At 26.4% G+C, this 26,457-nt stretch overlaps 1 protein-coding gene across 7 annotated transcripts in view; it reads left to right on the top strand.

The window, feature by feature from the left end:
* LOC107446668 (A-type potassium channel modulatory protein KCNIP1) overlaps window positions 1-26,457 on the top strand; it is a 197,124-nt gene that overhangs the window by 79,558 nt on the left and 91,109 nt on the right. The window contains exon 1 of one of the 7 annotated variants that reach the window (XM_016061376.5): window positions 7,562-8,915. The exons of the other annotated variants lie outside the window; for them this stretch is intronic. Within the exon in view, the coding sequence (XP_015916862.1) occupies window positions 8,735-8,915 (181 nt within the window). The 5' untranslated portion in view covers window positions 7,562-8,734. Of the gene's footprint in view, window positions 1-7,561; window positions 8,916-26,457 lie in introns of those variants that run through there. 7 annotated transcript variants of the gene reach the window in all.

Raw genomic sequence — 26,457 nt, 5'->3', positions numbered from 1 at the left:
TCTTACTAGTTCTTCATTGATATTTGTTGTCTTTTACTCTCATTTGAATCCAAATGTGCTTCTTGAAAATGATCGTTTGTATTTCAAAACAAAACAATAAATGCGATTGGAATAATATTCATACAATTGAAATGGATAGAGTTTAATGCTTGGGAACGATCTTATAGCATTAATAATGTAATTCAGTAGTTCATCGATTATTTTTTATCTATCATATAAATTGTTAAATCTAATGTTCAAAGTAGGACAAAAGTTAACCATCTAAGAATTATGCCAGTTCTTTGTTAATTAACAGTTAAATTGCTTATTAAATTATAATCAGCTTAACGTCCTAAGCTTTCTCATACTAATTAAAATCCATTAACAAGATTACAGAGGAATAAATGGGAGGAAAACAATAAATTTTTGCTGACCTTGATATTGTTGTTCTAGACTTACTAATATTATTATCGCGAAGAATATAATACGGACAATTAAATTGTATTCAGCCTAAAGTGGAAATAAATCAGTTTCGATTATTTTCAATAAAGTGTTAATAAGCTATGGATATAAACTAATAAGAAACTGAAAACTCTTAAATTCTGCAATTAATCTAATTAATTCATTTTTATTCACATTTTTCAGCGTTAGATATTTTAAGTGATATAACTATAAAGTAAAAATATTATGTCAGTTTCTTTTTTCTATATGAAATTATACATTATACATTATTATGAATTATACATTAATTATTAATTACATTTATCACTAATGGATTATTTACATTAATTTATACATCAACTATTAATTTTAAATGATAACTGAAAACTAGTATGGTATTTCATTCAGCAATTATTTTTTACTTAAAAAAAGCAATAAAAACAACTTAAATTATCTTTCTAAAAAATAATTACAGAATGTTACTAAGCAAAATATTTTGTATTGAATTTCTCAAGTTAATAATAATTTCTAATTCCTTTTATTTTATCTCAAACTGCTCTAAAAATCACTAAGATATTTTATGTGTTCAAAATAAATAAGCAACTATGAATGGAATTCGAGTTACATTAAAAGTTATTAAGTTTAAGTTGTATGAATTAAGTCACTGTCATAATTAAAACTTATAACGTCTTTAGAATCAAAATAATAGAAGTTAAAACGCTGGCTTTTTTTAAAAATTATATCTAATTTAGAAAAATATTTCCTGGGTGAGATTTTATCTTGCTAAGTATACAGAATTTCTTTTGCCTTTAAAATAAAAGCTAAATACCAGATTTAAATATCATTAAATGAATGGACGTGATGGTTAAAACTTTTAATCCTATTTACTTAATAATCCTTTGTTTCTAAATTCCTGTTTTGAGTAGTTAAAGCTTAAATACACTGTCAATAAAGCTTAAATATACTTTGCAGCCAAATTTAACTTAAAATATCGTTTACTCTAACCATTAACAGATCTGATCACACGCAGAAAAAATGCTAGTAAGATTATCATGCTTGTATGGTAATGATATTTCTGGTAAAAAAAAAAAGACAACATAATAAAACCTAACAGTATTTAAACTATACATTTTTCCGTTCTCATGTTAACGATTTACCGGAAATTTTAGTTTTCAATATCATAGTTCTTATTACCACGCCTTTAGTAAAAATATTAAACTGAAATGCAAATTTAGCAAAAATAAATGATTTTTATGCCATGATCTACAGCATTATAGTAAAATTACCAAGAAATTTTTCAAAACTTTCGTTCTTTTTATCATTTATTTGGTAATAATTACTTTATAATGCCTAATATTTAACTAATAGAAGAGCTGTAGTCTGTTTACATCTCTGTGGTTTATTCAAAATAGTGGTTTATTTATATGGCTGATAGGAATTAGATGACTGTTAAGTACTTATTTTCCTAATTTCTTTTATTGATCAGAGGGAAAATGAGCCAAAATAATGCTTTCAAGTGTTTTAAAAATAATATGTTCGCATACATCAAGCTAATGCGTTTGTTCTATTCATCCTTTATGGGAGTAGAAGTCCTTTACATATGTAGGTTTTTTTGTAAAAAATACAAAGAATTGCTTAACTCTTCTCAATTTGAAAAACAGATAGCACAAGTTTTTGATTTCCCTATATCTTCAAAGCAGTTGACTGTACAGCGATACCACACGAAGACCCCTTAGCATTTATTGCAAGTAAAACAACCACACATTACTGAAGCTGCTGATGTCGCATATTTTCCTTCCACCAAGCGTTCTGAAGCGTTAAGGTAGAGGGTTCAATTCCGATGTGATGTCTTCTTTTATTTTGGTCTGTTCTTCAATTTGACGTCCCGCAGTGGACTGATCGTTAAGACACTGTTCCCACCAGATCACCAATGTCAAGCATCACTGGCTGCGGTCAGTGAGCGGGTGTGTGACCACTTGGATCAGTCTGCGTAGGGACCGAGGGCGTGCGGTATTGGTCCTCGTTAAACTGTGCTACCGTAAAGTGCTCGACTTCGCGTGCAGGTCGTCGGGCTAACGAAGCGGGGGTGCCATCCCCTCTGCAGAGGATCAAAATTGTGATGGCATGTCTTCGGATCATCCTCAGGGATGTTTCCCAGATCGTCGCCAATAGCCCATTGTGCAGTTCTAGTGCGACGTAAATGAACCACAACAACAACAATCTTCAATTTGACAACAAATAAGCAATTATTTGTATAAGGCGCACACTCTTTTATACGTACCTAAATCAAATTTATTTATTTATTATTACAAATCCAAGATTGCAGTAGTATTTAAACCCACTCGAGCCCTTTTACATAGCGATTGGTGGAAAGGCGATGCTACTTGGTGAGTGAGGCTTCTGTAAATCGAATGATTAAATCCCGGGATATACGTTTGTGATGCCTGTCTCTATCTTGTGTTATCTGTATTTTGACTTGACAAGAGTTTATAATCTGAACTTTGTAATGAGCAGACAAGCCTACATGTGTATGTGTATCAATTAATAACCAACCCAAACTTTTGAACTTTATTTTTTAGTGTTACCTATCCATATACCTTCATATAGCTTATTATTTTATCACAATAAGCCTGATACAATCATTGATAATTATTAATAAATGTTTTAACTACGTTGAGTCTAAATTTACTTTTCTCTACTTTAATCAGTTTATTAACTGAAGTTTTTGTTGATCATTCAAGAAAACGAAGCCAATCGGACTGAACTCTTCTAAAGATAGCTTTTACGTTGTTTTTTTATTCATAGAATCATTAAGTTATAAATTTAAAAAAAAAACGGAAAACTGCAATTTTTATTTTAAATACGTCACCAAGTTTAATTCATTATTCAGACGAAAAGCATTGTTAGCTAAAAAATTATTTTATATTTCAGACTTTTCTCCCAAATCAGAAACTTTATTGTTTGCATTTTTAATGACTACATTTGAAAGCTTAAATTCAAAAATTTGAATAAAAATTCAGTTTGTTTGAATAATAGATTCTAAAGTTCCAGCATAATTCTGTATTTCACAAGTATTTTCTGTAATAAATTATTAGCTAAATTCGAACTCATTAGAGAAACGTTCATTTCTTTAGAGAAATAGTTTTTAAATAATATTTTAATAAGTATCGTGATCCTTTCTGACTTCATTATTTGTCTCATTTTCTGTGAAATTTCTGTCATTCCTGACAAATAATTTTACTCAAACTTATGTTTTCAACAATTTAAGCTCTTGTAACCACTTCGAGATTGGAAAAATCTTTTAAGCAGATTATTTTAAAATGAAAAAAGTTAAATGTAAAAAGAAAATAACACTAACAGTGACACTAAGAGTACCTTTCTTGTCTGTAATTAAATGTGCTCAACTGAAAATGCTCATTATTTTTCAGCTTTTATTATAATTTTTGCACAGAATAATTTTATTGTTTTGACATTTTGTTTCTAAATAAATGAACAGATTGTTGCAACTTTGAATTCTTAGATATTTATATATATATGTGGGCATTTCAAATTACTTTCTTTACCATGATCAACTCAATATGAATAAACGTTTCTACAAGAAAGTTTCTAATATTTATATAATTTCATTGGGGTAAGTCAATAAAGAAACAGCCATGTTTTTGTCCTGAAAAAGTCAATGAACTTTTTTTCAATTTCACATTCAGCATTTTTTAATATAAAAGATCAGAAAGCAAATTTTCATTAAAAAGAAAATTGTTTTTTCCACCAGAACTATTGTCCTATGGAACAATTAGTTTAAAAAAGCTTCGAAAACTTTAAATTTTGGAATTTTTAAAAAAAAACGTAGAAAATGTAAATCAAAAATCATTGTTAACATTTCAAAAATTAAAAAAAAATTTTAACGTGTCTGTTTGAACTCCAAAATTATTTTCATTGATCACACCAGTAAAAAAAAGCAAATAAATCTAAGTGGATTGTTGAAAATTTTCAACACATGGAGAAACGCTTAATGATTCAAATAGTTTCTGTTAAAAACGAAAAATGACATAAATGTTGGAAAAATTTAAAAATAGGTGTAACTTGCGACAATGATGAGTGTTATACTTGTAACAAACAATAGCACTTACTGAATAAATTATAACGGGTGTTCAATCATGAACACCTTTAATGTATATAATTAAAATCCTTGTTTGAAATTATTTTAAAAAGTATGCCTATTTGCGCATACTTTTGCCTCAAAAGTATGCTATCACAAATTAGCATTTAAAAAATAAAAAAAACCAAGAAAAAAAAATAAAATTATTTGACAAATCACTACTGAGGAAGGTGAGACTATAAACCCCGAAACCTGTTTGATTGCTCGAGGAAACAGAGTGGGTTTCAAAGGTCATTCAAAGTACCCCTAAGCTTCATAATGTAAGGACACTTATTCAGTCTACCACCTTAAACTTTGAGGAATTATCATATTTCGACATTGTTTTTCTTTTCTTGATTAAATAATAATTAACGGGTACATATTTCTTCATTTTTGACGAAATTTCTAAAAATATATTATACGAAAACCCAATATGTAATGCAATAATACTTGTTCGACTAATTTGTACAGATTACGTATTATGACGCAAAAACCAAAAAATATTATTTCATATCTAGTGATATTCTTGATATAAGACTCTCTACTTTCGATATAATAGTTTTTAGGTTGTGAAAATTTTCATCAGCAAAAGCTTGAAAAATGGGATATAAAATTAAATAAAACATAGCAATAATGAACTGTATATTTTATTTAGAATCATTAATTTATTATGTATTTATAGTCGCAGATATTAATAATATGTTATATATTCATTTATTTATTTAAATTTCCTAATCATATGTTCCACAAAAAATTACGACTTGTATTTAAATTTCCAAATTACTAGCTCAATATGATAATGTACGAGAAAAATACTTCACTGTAACACTAGTGGTCGCAATCCTTCGAATTTGTCGTTGTAAAAGATATTTTTTACAGCTTAGAAATTTTTTGTTCTCGCTCAGAAACTCAATAACGAAACAACGAAACTAATTACTTATCAAGTTTCAGTAAAAGGCATTGTTAAAATCTGTTCCTATTTACTCAGATGCAAAAACTTTTAATCGTTTATTCATTTTGAAGTGGTATTTGCACAAGCCTAAAATGAACGAGAAAGAGTTAATATGAAATAGTTGCATTAGAAACAGATATTAGATAATTACGGCTGTGTTTAAGTACTCAAATAGAGAATATTAGCACTAAATATGAAAAAATTCCACTTTGCAAAGATAGTTTCATTCCAGAAATGAAAAATTGAAGGGATTGGTCGAATTTTAAAAAAACTAGTGGTTTTTTCTATGATTGACTGCAGATTATGAAATCAGAAGAAATTCATCATTATGCACTTATACACAGCAAAATGTGTGTCATAATAGATCTGAAACTAATAATAGTCGAATTTGAAAATTGAAGCAGCTCATATTTATTTTTGAACAATATACATAGTCTAAAAAGTGTTAAGGAAGAAGAAATGTGTGAGAAAGATTTTAAAACTTGAAGAAAAAAATGGTTAATTGATTATATGAAACTTGAAAGTTAGAAATACAGAGTTTCTCAACGCTAATTCAATTGTTAAATATGAGCTGTCAGGGAAAATGTTATTTCCAATTCCCCTAAAAGATCACATACAAAATAACATTTAATAATTATTAAGTAAAAACACACCTTTAGTTACACTGAAACTTACTGACATCGCAAAACTGTTACTTTACCTAAAACAATATCACAAAATATTGAGTAACTTTATTATTTAATAAAAAAAGCATTAATAAGTATCACTAAAGAAGCGCTTCACGATTTTCTGTAATGAGAATCGGTATACAAAATTTAAACTCTTTGAAAAATAGTTTCTATTGATTGAAAAAGAATAAAGAGCTTCATTATCTTTTTTTCTTTTTAAATCTTTTGTGATTTTATTTGCATTCAATAACCTGATTTGGAATAGCTTTGATAGTAACATTTAAAAAATCAAATAAAATTGTTATTTAACTGAAATATCTCTAAAGCAGGTAATGTGTTTCTAAAATTAACTTGTACAATGAATGTTTTAAAACTAGGTTAAGCAATACTTAAAAAGATCTATATTGCATAAAATGCCACTCATTTTTTAAAATTTTGATTGATGTTAAAAGCATGGGAGTAGAACGCTAATCGTGATATTTGTATATATATATATATATATATATATATATATATATATATATATATATATATATATATATATATATATATATATATATATATATATGTATATATATATATATGTATATATATATATATATATATATATATATATATATATATATATATATATATATATATATATATATTATATATATATATATATATATATATATATATATATATATATATATATATATATGTATATATATATATATATATATATATATATATATATATATATATATATATATATATATATATATATATATATATATATATATATATATATATATATATATATAGATATAGATATAGATACTCTGAAATAAGTTAAAAAATAATATCACGGAAGATTAATTTTAAAATCATAATATTTTGCTATATATTTTCCATTTTGAAATTCATTCAAAAAAATAATATTTATAGGTGTTTTCATTTTAAACATTTCTGAAATGGAAGTTAGTAATTAATTTGATAATTATTAATTACTAGGTAAATAATAATATAAAATAATAATTTGACTTTTTACATCTGAATTAGAAGAGTTACTTATATTTTAATTTAAAAAGTGTTGTTATTTTTTATATATTTTTAAACTAAAAAACAGACCTGTTATAAGTTTTTCTTAATAAGCATTAGATAATATCAGTTAATTTTCTGATTGGATTAGAAATTACTATTTTTAATCCTTTACTATTTATTAGCTGGAAGAAAAACTCTTTCGTATATAAAGATACTCGGAGCGGTGAAGTTATTGGGATAGTTTTCTGGTCTACTGATGAGATCGTGTTAGCGGATGAACAGGATTCTGCAGGAGCAGATCCGATCCAGCGCCCTCTGTGACAATCTGGAGGAAAGGATGCCAGCTCTCTGACTGCCAGTAAAGCGGAGGGCGCAACAGGCTTCAGCATCCCTGCATCTTCCCTGCCCGCTCCCTATTTTCATCCCTTTTCTCAATCAATCACTGATGAAAAACCAATGACGAGCCATGCAATCATCCCGTGTCGCTTCACTATCTACAATCAGACCACGTGATGATTGCCAAAAACTTGTTTTTCCTGCCATAGGCACATCACGTTCCAGTTTATAAAAGGTCCCGCCAAACGAAAACTTCTGGATCCTCTCTTACGAGCTTACACTGACAATGTGTCACGTAAACTCAACAAACAAACTTCATAGATTTCTAAATTCTTCAAAACGGGACGATGTCATCTCACTCTAGAATAAAGAATGGAAGCTTATTGTAAAAATATCTCAACACATCGGCGTATTTACAAATAAAACTTAGCGGTAGAAAAAAACAACAACTTTTAATTGGTTAAAAGAAAGTATATTTTATATCGATGTCTGGCGAGTTTCCATTTACAGGAAGAGAAAAAAATATGACCACCTGTAACTAAAACTTACTGTTAATTGTCCAATTATATCTGTGATAAATGTAGTCTCTTTATTATTCCAAAGATAGCTGTCAACCACAACAAAATATAAATGTATTTGAGTTGTGTTTTAAGATCTTAAAAGGAATATTATCATGTCTTATTCAAAGTTCGCGGAATTTTTTCGAAACTTACTTCTTTTCCGAATTTTCTGTGATAATTTCCATTTATTAAATGTCGTTATTTTCAGAGCTTTTTTCCGTGCCTGAAATGCAAACTTCCTGATGATATTAGATTTCCTTATGAAAAGTAATTTCCATTGAAAATGATGTTTTTAACTAAAAGATGTCTAGCATAGAAATTATAATGTCAATATACTACATATCTGTTGCCATCGGTTCACTTGTTAAAAATTGGCCAGCACCTCCATAAGAAGAGCATTATGTGCTCCAAAATATATTTAACATCAAAGTAATAAAAATATTTGCCTTTAGCATCCAAAGTTGAATTTTTCCAGGATAATTTCTTCGCGCATTTACTATAAAATCTTTCTATGTTTCTCATTTCAATTCCTTTAATTTTTCTTCAATCTCAGCCTTCTGCATGAACATATCCCTTCCATTCATATCAATGTGACAAAAATTATTTTTCAAGGATGTTTTAAGTAGAATCCCATATAATGTATGGTGTAGTTTCACAACACTCCGGGGCACGTTCCCGAGTTAGACCAAAAACTTTTACTCCCCAAGTATCAACTGAGCAGCCCTCATATGATTCGTCCAAGAAAACTCACCGCAATTGTTTTCGAAGATTCCTTTCCTTTCTCAGGGATGCCTGGTACGGTATCACAGAATCAAACGGTAAGAGATATCTTAATATGATTTTTAGAATTATGAAATGATATTTAATTTTTTGTCAAAAGCGCTTCATTTTTTGTGCTTAAAGTTTAATCAAAAAACTATTAGATAAAAGACGGTAAACTTTAACAAATTAGAGTCAAAATAAACGAAAGTTAAGATAAGTTTTAGAACAAATCGATTTTTGGAATTGCTTTAAAGATCTAAAAAGGTACAAAACATTTAAAAAGCTTCAAGCTATGATTTTTTAAAAAAAAAGGAAATTAAGGAGAAAAATATTTAAAGTAAAACAATTACAAGTGACAAAACTGCTTTAAAACTATAAGAATTACAGGAAAATGTTTTAAAAACAATATTAAGTTAAACGAAAGTTTTAAAAACTGTAACAAACTGCTAAAATGTTTAAATATTAAGACTAGCAGTGTAAATGGTATGAATGAGGAAAGTATTTTGTAATTTACTTTAAATGATGTAAATTATTAAAACTTTCCTAAAAATTTGATAAATGATTTAAAGTAAAAAGAAAGTTGCCAAGTAGAAACTATTTTAAATAAATAAAATTATATAAATGCTTCAAATATTACGATTGCCTTAAAACTAATTGTAAGAATAAAAGTGTATTTTAAATTAATTTGAGCTTTTATTTTTTTAAAGTATAAATACTGTGACCTTCTAAAAAATGAAAATATAACACCACAGAATTCATTTGAAAATTGTGTACACAACATCTAATGCACATTTCATTTTCTTCACAAATACTTTCTTTTAACAATGACACTAAGATTTAAGAAAAATGGTTATTGAAAATTCCTTCATATCCTTTATAATGCATGCATAATATGTATAATACTTATGAATAATTTGGTAAACAAAAGTATTTATTTTTTAAGGAATCAGGAGCAATGTTAGAAATTAGTTATTCATTGTTACTAATCATTCACTCCAAGTTAGAAATTACGGTATAAGGAAACAACTTTTTTGCAAAACAAATCAAATATCACTTTTTTACAATTTTCAATAGTGATTCTTGATATGGTATCAGAGAAACTAAAACAGAGTAAATTATTTGTATCCAGAAACGCCGTGTTAGATAAAAATATATACAGAGTATCTATCTAGCAATGTTTTCTGAATGTTAATATCAATACAAATTGTAGTCATGAAAATAAAATTGTATGTTACTACAAAATACAAGTTATTTTTAAAATGTGCTTATTACCAATATTGGTTAAAATTAGGATTGAAATTGTAAACTTTTTTGAAATCTAACTTAAATATTTATCTCTTAAATTTTTAATCATAGCATCAATTTACATGAAAACGAGTTATATGAATTATTATATAGATTTTTATGGAAAACTATTTATTTTGATGATTGATGTCTAGAAACGAAGCTAATTTCAAATAAAAATGTTTCGTTTTGATTCTAGTATTTAAAATGCAATTTTTTATGAATTATGATCGGCATATATAACTTTTATTGATAGTATTTTAGTTTGATTTTTTAACCTTTCGTCATGAAAAGAAACTATTTTGTATACAGACACTTGAATCACTTCAATAGAAAGGCACCAAAGTTTTGGGTTGCAAGGGGAGATTCTTTGCTAATAAAATTACGTGGCACACACATATAAAAAAATCTATGTACAATGCATACATTGAAAGGCACAGATAAAGTAAAAATTATAAAAAAGCACATTGCAGTTGAATAAAATTTGTTACAATGATTTTGACCACTATTTATGTAATAAATTTAAGGAAATATACAAGAAGAGCATATCGTGCTGTAAAGTTTATAAATGCTTAAAAAAATTAAACAAATTTTGGTTATTTTTATTGTTATTTTGTTACCACTTTGTGAGGTTCTAGGACTTCTGAGTTGGCATTTATGAGCACTTTAATCTGTATTTCTTGTCATTAGAGTTTATTTTTTAATACAATGGAATTTTTAACACTTTCGCCATTTTCAAAAGTTGCATGCTCTTCGTATTTTGTTTTATTGTAGGAAGCTTTCAGTCAATCTTTAATTTTACAGTCATTATTTAATTTTTCTTTGTCTTCTTTCTTTTTATTTTTACATTTATTTGACTCTACAATTTAGTTTAAATTACTAAATTTTTAACTACTATAATTTAAATAGTATAATTGAAATGTGTTGGAGAGACAAGTTAATCGAAACAAATATAATTTGAACAAGTATAATAGAAAAATGCGAACAAAAGAAAACTTATGCCTTATGCACGGTACTAGTTTATATTATTACCGAATTCACTTAACTGTATTAAAATGCGTATAAGTATTCTATTTAGGTAAAAATTTACGAGAAAAATTAAGACTCATTCAATATGAACTTTTTAATTATATACCAAAAAGATAAAAATCAAACCTAATAGTTGCAATGAAATTTAAAACTATATATTTATTTACTTATTGAAAAAATGTGTGCAAAGACTTGTAGATATGCATTTCGATAAAACGTCAAAATTATCGCATAAAATTAAATTTTTGATTTGATCACCACAAAAACACGCAAAGGAAAAAACTCTGTTAAATTACCGTTATGCATGGTTACGAAATTTCTGGTAAAAAATAATAATAACTGAGGTAATAAAAACTGAAATATGCGATAGTTAAGCAATTCAATTGGTAATTTTTTTCATTTATATATGGTAAAGTCTTACCGGAAATTCTGTTTTTCAAAATTACAGTTCCTATTACCACACAATTAGTAAAAATACCAAACTGAAAGGTAAATTTAACCGAATAAATGGTTTTTAATGTAATTTTCTAAGGTATCACGATAAAATTACCAAGTTTTAACGCAGATTACAAAACGATATTTTACTATCTATTTTACTGAAATAATTACGGAGCTTTTTTGTGTTTCCATTGAGCCAGAAACATGGTAAATTGTATCATAATCTGATCGATTTGCGAATCAGTGCATAAAGGCAGAAGAAGATTTTTCCCTAGTTGCTTTCAATGACTCGCAATGAGTTGGCTGGTGACCCTGCACAAAATAAATCTTATCCTGCCTAACACCCTGCAGCTTTTTCTTGTTGTATGTTGCTGTACCGCGTTTATTAAAAGCATATCAGTAGTAATTAAATATAAATTAGGTAATTATTTAATTTATGCCCGTATCCACTGTAGAGCCAATGGTACTAAATTTTATTTTCTCAACATCTTTTTTACATGTCGTAATTATAACATTGATGTTTAGATATGGGTTTTATAGGTCTAATATTTACAAAGTCTAATATTTCATAGGTCTAATATGGGTCTAATATTTACAAAACTTTAAAATTAAAACAAAACCATTTGACGATTTTCAGGATAATTTTATTTAATTGACCTATCCATAGGCTGTTCTTTTCTATGTAAGCCATTGTGCCATTATTTTAAATTTCAATTACTTTTGAATGTTTTATTTTTTTTCTTCGTGCCTATGATCTATTTCAGCTTTCTAATAAAGCTGGATTTTTTTTTAATTTCAGTTTATTCCCCTAACTAAAACCCTTTGTCTAAACTATGCTTACAAAATTTATGACAAAATAAAATTTGACCCTGAATTGATTAATTGATTAGACAATGATTTGAGGCTAAATTAAATAACAAATTAGCTCAGAATCTTACATCACAATTTCATTTTAAAGATGATAAAATTGCGGAAATAATAAATATAATCAATAATATGAAAGATGATAAAAATTATCGTGATCTGCTTTGTTATTAAATTGATATTTATTTCAAATGAGCTTTTTCATAAAATAAGTATTATATAGTTATGTCATAATGCAGAAAAGCTATACTAATTATGCGTAGTTAAATGTCCAGTATTTAAATAAACTATAATGGTGGAAAGTTTTTTTATAGCAACCTGTTTTCAAAATAGCAGACTCTCAAAATTTAATTTTTTGCGCAATTTCATCAACTCGAGTAAATTATTGAAACAAATTTAGCTGGAATTAGAGAAAAAATATTTGAAATATAATAACCATTGTTCTCCAGTTGGAATACATTTTAATATTTATTAATACTTTAGTTTAAAAGTACTAGTGAATATTTACAAAAATTGTGTTAAAACTGAGTTTTAAAAAACCATAATTTTGCAATACGAGACAAACTAGCAATCTTTTTCTGTGACCAAACTTATTGTAAATGTTAAAAACTTCACCATTAACAAATATGTATTTGTGGTAGCAAAATCTATTTGTTCGTTATTTTGATATACACAAATGAGAATGTAATAATCATGACTTTATATGAATTAATTCGCATCACCAATTTAGGGATGAAAATAAATATTTTACGTATAACGCATTTACAAAAATAAAACATAGTAGAATAGCAAAATGAATTTGTTTATAATTTTCATAATCAAAATAAAAACAAAAAAGAGTGGAATGTTACTCAGGAATTTATTTTCATTTTCATTTCAGAAATAGAATAAATTCTTTAGATGCAAAAAATGTACAAATAAAAAATTTGCAATTCTAAAACAAATTTATTCGAAAATTTCAATTTATCATTTAAGGATATAATAAAAATATTATGCGTAATACATAGTATATTATTCGAATAATATACTATGAATAATATACAAGACTAATTCGGCAAAACAAAGAACGCTGTATTTCTGTAACATTTACAAAAAGGAAAAAAAAAGTAAGAAAAAAAAAGGAAAAGAAAAACATTATGTTTGCAGTAAAATGAATTTGTTTGCAATTTTCATGTTCCCAATAAAAAATGCAATAAAAACAACAACGTATGCAATATATTGTATGTTAATGCGATGTAATTATAAGAATTGATTAATGCATATCGATAGCATTTTCAAAAACTCATCTTTGTATATCAGTCAAATTAATTTGTTCATCATTTGTATATTCATAAAACAAGTGGTAATATTAATGCATACATTGTATTGTAGGTTTATTTTAATTTATTTACAATTTCATTTCATTTTGTATCTTTTAAATAATATCTGTGAGGTAACAAGTTTATTTGTACATTTTTTCCCACTCGTTAACAAAAATGTAATAAATATGTATTAATAGTGTATTTATCGCCAAATTTTCTAACTGTTCAAAGAATTTTGAAATAAACTATACGTTTTTCGATGCGAAACGGAATTGTTCAGGCTGAAACAGAGGTATTTAAAATGGAAAATTGGTGTATTATTTTTAGAATAAATGGTTAGTAATTTACCTTCCTTTTATCTTTCCGAGACGTGTCATTTACTTTTTTTAATCTATGACATTAGTAGTTTGGTTGAAATATCTGAACTTCACTTAAATGTATGAGAATTAGATTTGAATGAGCTTGGTACCCGTAAAATTACCTCTAGAGCATGTAATATTTTATGCCTGATACTGAATGCAATGCTCGTTAAATGAGAAAACTAGAGTTATTCTTTTTAATGGATAACTTATTAGCCAATAACATTATTTTCGCAATTTTTTACAAATATTACTTAATTTCTTAATCAATAATTCATTTTGTTAATGTTTTTAATCTATTTTAAATTGTAAAATGATGACAAAAATTTAATTACATTTTTTCAAGATTGATTTCACTATTGTTGTTCAAATTTGCTTTCTGTAGGAATTTTTTGAGTCTGCTATTACTATGCTATAGAAAATAATAGAGAAAAAGTGAAAAAAATTCTAGGCAAACAATAAACAAAATTTCGATTTTTAAGTATGAATTTCTCGACCAGTTTTGATAAGGAACCAATTCAATTTGAAGTGATATATCAAACATTTGGATGATCTAATGCAATGGTTATATTTACTACATAGATTTTATTACGCAGCATAACGAGGACTATGATTACAGCATCATTTGTTTGAAAATTTTCAAAAAAATCGCTCCAAATAAAGTTTTATAGTTCGTTACGGATGCGCAGGTGTAAAAAAAAATAGGGAAAGCGAAAATTTCATTCATTATTTATTTCATTCAAAACAAAAATTTCATTTATGAAGCATAAAAGTCAAGAATTAGCATAAAAAACCTCTGTGTGTCGGGGGAGGGGAGGATAAGTCATGACCAATGTAGTAAGCATTGCGTGCAAGCCGCATTTACTTTCCTGAGAAGATGGTATCCCTCGAGCTGTGAATTGGGTGCACTTTCAGAAATAAAATTCTCATTTTTGACAATTCAGCTATCCTTAAGTTATATTTTGTTACATTAAGTTATAATTTTGAGAATCATTTTCTTACGGAATCACGGGATTTGTGATGAAACGCGAATTATCTAATATGTAACAAAAATGTATCCTCAACTCGAAACCTCATTGCAGTGCATTTTGGGAGATTATTAACTAGAACGGCGAAACTAAAATGAAGACTGGACAATCGAAAACAAAGTAAAGGAACCAACCGACCGACCGTTATGGTGATCAATGAGTTGGCCTCGAACCAGGGAGATCATGGGTTCGTACCTCGCTTCGGGCATAGTTGTAAAAAACCTCTCTGTCCTATCTATCATTCTTGCGTTGTTTAGACAACAATGATATACCTTTATGGAGCTCATGGTTAAGTGATTATTAGAAAAGTTAGATACATCAGACACTATCCGTTTTTTATAAGACTGACGAAAATATTTCTGTAATTTTGACGAAATTTATTTCTTCCTTGAATAGTGGCAACAGTTATTTCGTCACTTTAACTAAAGTTTTGATCGGAGCATGAATCAGGAACTAGTTTCATCAAAAACGAAGGCAGTTACGTGAAATTTAAGTGTCTAATATTTGCCAAGTGGGTTCATGCCCGTCTGAGGTTCAAACCTAAGTCCTTCACAATTACAACTCAGCGCCTTACCGATGAACAATCGCAGCTCTCTTACACAGTGAAAAATTTTAAATAATTTATTTTATATATATTTTATGTAAAAAATATTTACTTTTTATTTTATATAAAAAAGTTGATGCACTTACAGCGAGTTTTTTTAAAGCCTGTGTTTCTAATACATTACACAACTTTCAGAAATGATTTTATGTTTTATGTATTCTCCCGAAAATAAAAAAGCAATTGAAAGCATGTATTATGCAAATTATGTTTGAGGAAGGAGCGAAAGAGATAAAGAAAGACAAGTGCTTTGTAAACACCTTAGTTTTCTATTCATTAAATGGCGGGGAAAGAAAAAAAAATCTTGCAAAAGTCACATTTTTTCCTAGTTTTACTTCATAGATGTTATACAGTCCAACTGATGAAACTTCCAATAGACTTTTTGCTTTAGAAAAATTGTTATAGAGTCAAAAAAATAATGTATGTATACAGTGCAAGCATACAGAAACACTGAATAATTTACAAATGTTATTTTTTTTTAAATAAAGTAAAAGTACTTTTACCCATAAAGGTTAAAATAAAAAATAAATATTTATCTATCAGTTAAATATTATTTTATGAAGCAATATTATGAGTTATTACTTTTAAAAGCAACTAACTTTTTTTTAAAGTTTGTTTATAGGAAGCATTTTTGGTAATAAAATACGTACCTCATAAAAATTGCGTATATATGATAGCTAAATGTAAATTAAATACTTAGATATAGTGTTTTGTCGAAAAAAGAAATACTTTTTCGATTAATATCCTGATTTAGAGTATTTTTTATCATTTTTTGAATAAAATGAAGAAAAAATTAAAATATTTATTTAATATAATAAAACAACTAATTACATATTATGTACACGAATTGTAATATACAAAAACTAACTGTGAGACAAGGAGATTGAGAAGTTGAATGTGCTGTAATTTAAAGCAACATTTGGTAAGAATACTGCAAAATTAGGAGCTAAACGGCCTTATTTCTTTAAGTGTTCAAATCACATATGAAAATTTATTATGATTTTAAATATCAGATTAGTGGCGCGAACCTCCCCTTTGGGATAATAGCTGTGAGCATGGTCCATAGAGGCGTGAAATAACGGCATATTATTATCTAACTATTTTGGGTATAGATATATATTAGTTACATCGGCAAAATTGTATGATAATAAACTTAAGAATCATAATAATTTTTAAAAAAACTTATAAGTATGATTTTGAAATACTGTGTAATAAAGCACGCGAGTTATTATTTATAGTTATGCTTTTATAAGTTATTGGTTCTTCCAATATTACTTCTGCTTATTTTTTGAAATTTTTTCTTGCCTCTTTAAACTATTTATAAATTAACATTAATTGAAGTGATCATCTTTAGTAACTGTACCATATATAATCACTAAGTTAGTAATTAAGTTTCAAAAACTGTTACAAAGTATAATTGAACTGTATAATACATGCCGAATGAAACATTTATGATTATTATTATTAATTAATATAATGATTATTATTATTATTATAAATTAATATAATGATTATTATTATTATTATTGTAAATTAATATAATGATTATTATTATTATTATAAATTATAAATGATTATTATTATAAGATTATTATTATAAATTATAATAAGATTATAAGATATTATAATAAGATTATTATTATTATAAATTATAAGTGTAATAATATTAAAAATAACTGTATATTAAATCTGTATTATAGTATAGTTAAATACAAAAATAATGTGAAATAAGGATATAAATATAATTTTAAATCAATGTGTAATGAAACACGTAACGTGAAATATTTTATATATTTATGTTGTTACGCGTTCTTGAATCTTACATTAAGCAAATATATCACTTCTGTTTATTTTTTGAAATCTGCTCTCTCCACTTTCAACTATTTTCAAATTAAGTTTAATAGGAGCGATCATCTTTAGTAACTATACCATATATTGTCACAAAGCCTAGGAGAATACTTAAGTATCAAAACGTAAGGTAAATTAACTAAGTAGAATAAATACAAAAACTACTCGATATCCTTAATTTACTTTCGAAAACAGCTCCAAAAATCAATATTTGAAGGTAAACTTGGTGCAAAATCTAAACATGATTGCTTTTCTGCCGTAAATTGCATCGCTTTTAGATGTAAATAAGGAAATATTTCATTACTGTTCCGAGCAAAATAATCTCTTCTATATCAAGGAATGTTGGAAAAAGAACTTAAAAAACATCATTCTTTGACGTTTAAAGGTCACTACTGTTTATGAAAGAAAATTTCAAATGAGTTTCCTTTAAAATATTGTATAGTGGCTAAACAATTTGAATATTTAAACTTTTAATTTTCTATCATAAGTTTTAACTCAATGCTATGTCTTGAAATTAGTTTACTAAAATTTAATAGTTGTAATATTAGCGATTTAAGAAATACCTGGGACAAATTTTTTGAATCATTTTCAATTCTTGCATTGTTTTAGCTGTTGAATAATTAAAATTTAAAGTGTATAAAGTTTACAAATTTTATGTTTCTAACTTTGATATTAAAAACTTGTTTGCTTCAGTTCTAAATTATTTTGGTTTATTTTAAATAAAGATGAATATACTTGAATTCTCCATATTTTCCTTGTTAATGCTTATAAAAAAGTTTAAAATTTTTTTTTTTCTTGTTGATGCTTATAAAAAAGTTAAAAAATTTCAACCTTTTTTTTTCTTTTTTATTTCCTAAAATAATTACAAACTAGAAATTAGAAATGTTTTACAAAGTTCTTAAAGTAAAATTGAAGCAAAATAACTAAAATATAAATATTTCAAATTTCATGCTGTTACATTCATAAGATTTTGAGAGATTCTTCTTTTAATGTTATGATGTTGCTCTTTTTGAAGATGGAAAAAAAGCATGAAAAATGATCACAGAAAAGCGAAAGCCTTCTAATTTTCAGCATTACTTGATGGTTAATATAGGAGAAAAAAGAAATCACGTTTTTTTTCCTCTAGTGAAGAATAAAAACGAATATTTTCTAAAACTTGAAAAATAATTGATTTCGCTTTTTTATGTAAACATAAAAAACGAAATTATGTGCTCCACATTTTACAAAGTCGTGATTTTAAAGGTTTTCTTGTCTTTGAAAACTATATCAGTTAAGTTTATAAACTCACTATTAGCGTTTTAATCAACGATTTTAAAGGTACGAGAAAAAAGTAGAATGGAAAAAATCTTTAAAGTTGGTTTTATATTTTTTTAAAAATTATTCGTTAAATTAGGTGCTTGGTTTCGGCTTAACTAACTTGTGAACTTAAATTTATAAATTTAAGTAACAATTAAAGAGCAGTTTCCACTTTAAGTTTCAAAAATGGAAAAAAATTAAACAAATATTTTAAAACAATGTTTTGTATCTCTCTTTTATTTCCATATTAATCAAAAAATATTAAAAAAAACGTTATTAAAATTGGTTCTTTTGAAAGCGTTTTGTGAATAACACTAAGTTTCATTTTCAAGTAAAGTTAATTCAAGTTAAGCACCTTTCACTAATTTCTCAGATAAGCACAACGAAATTTGGTTTAGGAACGTGCTTTTCTATCGATCGCTCGTTTTTAAAACACATTAACAGTTTGTTGTGCTCACCAAAAATAGTTTTTGTGGTACAAAATATATAACAGTCTAGTCTTGCATTTCCAAACCTAAAAAGTTTTGAATAAAAAAATTTAAAAAAATAAACTTTACGTTAAAAAGCAAATGCAATGTTGTTTTCATTAAAATCTTTAATTTAGGAAGTAATAGTAATGGAGTAATTTTGGACAGGGCTTTAAATGGACTTAGGAGGTCTAAATAATTTAAATTTTATAGAAAAAGCATCAATGTATAACTTCTTTGTATATTGATGCTCTCCCTATTCCTAAAGTTACCCCTACAAACTAAAAAATTACCCTTGCAAATGGGCTAACTTGCTCACCATTATTTTTTTAATACATTTAGCTACCTCCCATCAATTCAATAAGCCCAGTACCAAATTTAGAAATTATTTTCCACTCTGCAACTGTTAGAAAGGTTCACAAATTTTTCTCTAGAAGTTTAAAAGTGAACAAAGTAATCCCAGTTGACAGTACCCGTTAAAAGACGGTATCCAATCGTGGGTGTTTTAACAAAGCAAAAACTAACTTTAACTGTCTTATTTATTGCTTAAGTTACTATATTTCTAAAATAAAGAGAGAAAGAAAGAAATATCTGAAATATATAATACATATAACCGATAATTAATATATATATATATATACATAGTAGATATAATTATAGAAATAAATAAAAAATCTACATTATTTACCAATGTAACATAAAATGTAACTAATAGATTTAAAGAAAGCTTTATCTGCGCATAGTAAATATCAAGATTTTCTTCCAACATTGACTTTACCCTTGGTGAATTTAATTATAATTTAACTATATATTCCATTTTTCTCTTTTAGAGATCAAGTAAATTGTTTAAATAATATTTAAAATAATATGAAAAATAATACTTAAAATTATTATTATCGATTGAAACAATATATTAAGAATCCAGTAATTAATATATAATAATATACGTATTATGAATTTCATCTATTGAGGCAAGATTTAAAAGAAAAACATACCCTTAAATTAGTGTAAATTCCTTATTCTATGTTTTATGTTAAATTACACTAAAGAGTTCTTATAGATTTCCTTGATTCCAATTACCAACTTCCAGTGAAAAGAAAATTTATTATTATTTTTTATTATCTGTTTTATAGCATTGTGTTTTTTTGAAAAATTCAGATGAATACGCTTGATCACGTATCACACCTAGATAATTACTTTGATTAAAATTTTTAAATTAATTTTGATAAACAATTATTTTATTCTCTTCGTCTCATTTTAATGAATTTCGGTTAATTATTTTTTGTGAAATTGTGAAGAAATGTTAGGAAACGTTTTGTAATTTAGAGTTTTCAGTTGCTTTGAAAGCAAATACTAAGCATAAAAAACGTTTTCTAATTACAATTTTCTGACGCCATGCATAATGTTTTTTTAGTTCCAATATTAATTTTAGTTTATGATTTATTTGCCAGTAGATTTCCTACCATGAAATTAAAAAAGCGAGAGAAAAAATATAAAATTGATAAAAATGTTCTTAGATGTGTCATAAGAAAATACGCGGTTAATTTAGATGCATATTTCTTTATAATAATTAAAAACACGCATCTTGAAAAAACAAACTATAAAACTTGTTTTTTTCACGATGACGACTCTCCGAAATAAGTAATTCAAAGCGTACATCTATATTAAACTCTAAGGAAGGAAGTGTCATTATTTTAATGTTTTAGGTTATTTTTCTCTAAAATAATTCTGCACAATATTTTTAAACACTACTTAATTATTTTGTTTCATTTATTCAAAGCAATAGTTAATATGCAGTCATTATATTTTATTATTAGTATAGCGTTTTTGCCTTGTTTTTTAAACCTTTCCTAAATTTGAATATGTTTTTTCTGTACAGATTTCGAAGTTTAAAAACTTGGAATTGCAAGCAAAAATTTCCAAGATTTTCATGCTAAAGAATTTATGGAAATTAAGCTATATTTAATCATGATGCATTTAAAATTTAATTTGCCACTAAATTGCTTCCTAGAAACAAAAAAAAACTGTTAATTAAACTTTAATGAACCGTTAAAAATGTAACTTTCCGTCAACAAATTTTTTAAAGCAGTCGAGTAATCATAAAAAAAATGAAAACTTATCAAAATTTGTAAGATTCTTTCAACTAAGTCTCAAGGAATTTCGAACATTTCAAGGAATTCTGTAAATAACCTTACAAAAAAGGCATTTGTCCTAAAAAATTTTGAAGTTACCGCAAGCATTTCTACTCAAAATATGTAAAAAAAACCTGAAAAGTCCTGAAGCGTTTAGAAGCAAAGTTTTGATATTTTTGCTTTGGAAAATAAAATTTTAAAAAAAGATGAAGACTTGATTCAAGGGTTCTTAAAGATATTCAAATATATTTCCTTACGTTTTTTATAGCAAAATTATTTTACAAATACCAATATGTTTACCTTTTTTCATAAAACAACTACTAAATTTTATGAAAAAATGCATAAAGAATTTTTGAAATTTCTTTAAGGCTTTGGGATGCTTTTGTACAGTGAATATATATAGGGTAAAAAACATACTGGTTAAATTACCGCATTATATAGTAAAGACATTTTTGTTAGAAAAAAACACATAATTCCGGTTAAGGAAACCAAAATATACGGCATTTAAATCATTCATTTGATAACTTTTCAATTCATTTGTAACGCTTTACCAGAAATTCTTGCTTTCAAAATTATAGTTCCTATTGCAGCACATTTTGTAAAAAAATAAAAAAATAAGGAGCATATTTCACCAAATAAATGGTTTTTATACCATACTCTAAGGTATCATGATAAAATTACCTTTTTTTATCACATTTACAAAATTTTCTCACATATTATGAAACCATATTGTATTGTTAATTTTTTCAAAATCCTTACGAAGACACTTCAGTAAAAATTACTGAGGTTTTTGAAGTTCCTAGTAGAGGCAGAAACATGGTTAATTTTTCAATACTCTGGTAGATTTGACTATACTTTTTCTCAATGTACGTATTGTATTATTGCTATATTATTATATTATTATTATGTTATTATTATGTTATTATTATATTATTATTATATTATTATTATATTATTAGTATATTATTATTATATTATTATTATATTATTACTTTAATAATAATAGTAATGCACTATTATATTATTATTACTTCCGGAAAATAAGCATTTTACATATTTATTCAAACACATAAAACGACCTATATATGTATTTATTATGAATTATATGACTGGAAAAATTATATGTCCTTAATATATACCAAAAATTTAATAAAATTAAATTATAAATATTATTAAATTATAAATTAAATTAAAATAAAATTTGATAAATTACAAATATTTAATGAAATTTACTTTAATTAAAGAATAAAGACACCAATAAATGAAGAAAAATCTCAATTGTTCTTTTAACTATTCTAAACTTAATCTTATTGAACTTAATTTATTTCAAGATAAAAAGTTTAAAACTTAAAGATTGAAAAAGTGTAAACATTATCTCTGAGAATTGTTTGGAAATTGCAAAGGTATTCAAGGGTTAAAACAATTTACTCAGCTGTAGAATTAAAAAACTATTTTTAATCCGTTAAAATAAATAACGTAACATAAATAATCAGTATCAAAATTTGAAATAAATATTTAAATTGCATCAACCGAATAGAGCTTATTTATTTAAGGCAAAGTAATATTTTCAGTACCAAAATTTTCAGCACATGCGACTTTGACCTTTTACAGACTCTTTCAAGATATCATTTTAGAAACTAAGTTTATTTAAATTTTCGATTTTTTATATTTTTGTTTTGTGAATTAAAGAAATGAGATACTTCACTCAAAAAATTTCATCCAATAAGAAATACCAGATATTGAATAGAAAATGTGCGTATGCAAATATTTATGCATGCTCAAAAACATATAAATGAAAAACTATCTTACTGTTATGTAACAGGTATACTAAGGTGCTTTTAGAAATTTAAATAGGATGGAAGATTCTGGTTTATATTTTGATTTAAGTTGCTATTTTTTGCACAGCATATTTCATCCTTAGAAAAACAAATTATGTAAAGCTTCAAATTAATTTTATAACTATAAAATTTCGCAGAAGTAGTAAAAATTACTTATGCGGTATTAGTGCTTTATAAAGCACTTTCTCACAGTGGTAATACTAAAAGAATTTTAATTTTAGTTTTTTGAAGATTAAAAATACAAGAAATATTTCACGATATTAAAAAAAAATCCATATAATGTGCAAAATCAATATGCGAATGTTCAACGCTGCAGCTGTTGGTTGAACTTAATTTTTAATCCAATCCAAAAGACAACAGAATTCTTGAATCAAACATTGGGACAAAGTAGCTTTAATGAAGGACTTTTTGATGCAACTAACACCATTTCCGTTACATGGAAAGAAAAACCACGAATACCTCCCACGGTTAGCTTGATGGCAGGGGTATTCTAACCCATGAAAAGTGAACCTATGAGAATATTTTACGTCAGCACTCTAGTTGGTGCGAGCAGGGTGCGGAATTCAAATTCGTATGGACCAGCCATCGATGCGATTTGAACCCGGTTCACCTCATTGGAAGGTTAATGCTCTATGCCCTGTGCTCTTGGAAATATGGTCTCCATAGTTTGATCAGTAGAGCGATTCAAAATTTGGACCCCTTTTTGTGTATTTCGACGTATTTCGTGAAGTTTTTAACTTTAGGACGTAAAATAATAAAAAAATAATAAAATTTACAAACATTTACTTTTTGCAAGGATAAACATATTTTCTTTGAATAAACAAATTTTATAATTCTATGCAACATTTTTTAATTCTCTTAAGGAATTTTCGAAATATGGCGAAATATGCAATAAGTAAAATTAGCATCAAGTGGTCTAAGCTTTGGATTGCTCTCCTGACTAAATTATGCGGAATATATTTCCGAGATTGCGGCTACTCCCTATACTTTGGGGGCCAGAAATCCGAATCCGTCATAAAAACGGTAAGTTTATTCAGAAAAAGTAAGTTTTTTCGTGTGATTCGTCGATGATTCTTAAAATCATCTGCACTAATTAATTAGTATATTTCATGTCACACCTCGAAACATTAAGATTGAGTCATAGAACGTGAAGATCTGTTCATTAGATCAAAAGTTATTCAGTTTTTTTTTTCTCACTGTACGTGTTTTTAAAAGCACGTTTTTAAATTTCAGGTGATTATTGTACAGTGAACAATAATTAAAAGTAGTCTATGTAATTATGTAGTTCAGAGAACTTCAAAACTACATAGATTCCTAATTTAAATCTCAAAGACCATTTGGCCAAGTTAGCAAAAGTTATATTTAGCAGGGAAATGTATATTTACCCCAACTTTCAAAATTTACAAAATTTTGTTCACATTTCTGAATTTTGAAACTATCTGATACATTATGATCGTCTTCTCTCTTTCGTAAAGCATTCTGAACTCCGAGCTAGTTAATCAGCCCAGTATATTACAGTTTTTTAATAAGCATTTTGGAATTCTGTAACATATCTGTTTAACGAGAGTCTATTACTTATTATAAAGGACAAATTTCAAAACATAAATTACAATTAGAAAAAAATTCCTCTGATAATTCTGAATGATGATTTCTTTTTAAAATATTTTCATATTAAATTAGATGTCTTGACGTGACATGTATACGGGTAGGCTTGAGAATGCTGATTGGTTTAAGCACATGGGCCTAAATCAGAGATTCCACACTAAGAAAAAAGTATGGTCCAAGCTACCAGAATAAGGTAAACATAAGCAATTTACCGTGTTTCTGGCTCTATAAAATACTAAAAAGCTCAATTATTTTTACTGAAACTCTTTGGTAATGATCTTCGTAAAATTAACTATAAAATAAGATTTAAAAAATTTTAAATAAATTTGGTAAAAATTTGGTAATATTAACATGATATCCAAAAGTATGGCATAAAAGCCTATTTATATGGCTAAGTTTATCCAGTTTTATATTTCTTGCTAAATGTGTGATAATAAGAACTATAATTTGAAAACCAAAATTTTCGTTAAACCGTTATCATATGAGAGGAAAAATTACCAAATGAATGATTTAAATACCGTATTAGTTTGGCTGTATTAATTACAATTATGGGTGTATTTTTACCAGAGATATCATTACGGTAACTTTATCAGAACGGTAATTTTATAAGATATTTTTCTCCACGCTACTGTTAGAGAAAACTCATATTAAACTGCTATTAGAACTAGCTTAGAGATACCAACTATTGTTTTGCAATTTTTGCCGATGCGAATTACCTGACTATTAATTCCTTGAACTCTGAGTGAAACTGGTTTTAAGCTTTGTTCTGTATTTCATTAGTACATGAATATCCAGCACTTTTTTTCTGCATCTTTATTAAGTTTAATAAGATTTTTTAGCTCCTTATATGCCGTGATATTTGAATAACTATCTGATCAAATATTTTCCTGCAAAGTACAGTTTATTTATTAAATAGCATGGGAAACTGGTTTTCTTTGTAGTTTTTAAATAGAACCATGTGTCTCCTTAAATCCTTAAACTGTGATTTTAAGTGTTAAGACGAATCATTGCTGAGTACAATTATTGCTATTCGATATCATAATTTTCATACATGAACTTTTTATTGCTTTGATGTATATATATTAATCAGTTTCTTTTTTAAAGTAACCTTGTACAACTTTACATTCTATACTGTCATTTTTTGATAAGTTTCGTTGCGGCTTTGCAATTAAAATTGAATAATCTTTTAAGCAGATAAATATTGATACATAGCATATAAAATTAAACAACTCGAAAATATTTTTCTTAAATTTCTCCGTGATACTCTTTTAAAATAAATTAAACAAGGTCATTTCCAAAATATGCCACTCAATAACAGGATGCTTTAGAGAAGAGTTGTTATCGTAAAACTTGAGATTCTATTAATGACTATCATCACGATAAGCTTTCAGGATCATCTATTAACTGAGTCCAGTCCTACTAAACTCAATGTTTCGATAAAATTAGTAGCAAATTTATTTTTTAGCTTTCAAATTCACTTGAAAACTTAAATGATATGACACATCTTT

This window comes from Parasteatoda tepidariorum, chromosome 11 (genome assembly GCF_982258835.1).
Source record: "Parasteatoda tepidariorum strain Cologne lab strain chromosome 11, Ptep-v5.0, whole genome shotgun sequence".
Taxonomy (NCBI): domain Eukaryota; kingdom Metazoa; phylum Arthropoda; class Arachnida; order Araneae; family Theridiidae; genus Parasteatoda; species Parasteatoda tepidariorum.
Note: the sequence above shows the minus strand (reverse complement) of the source record. Positions and strands in the feature narration are given on the sequence as shown.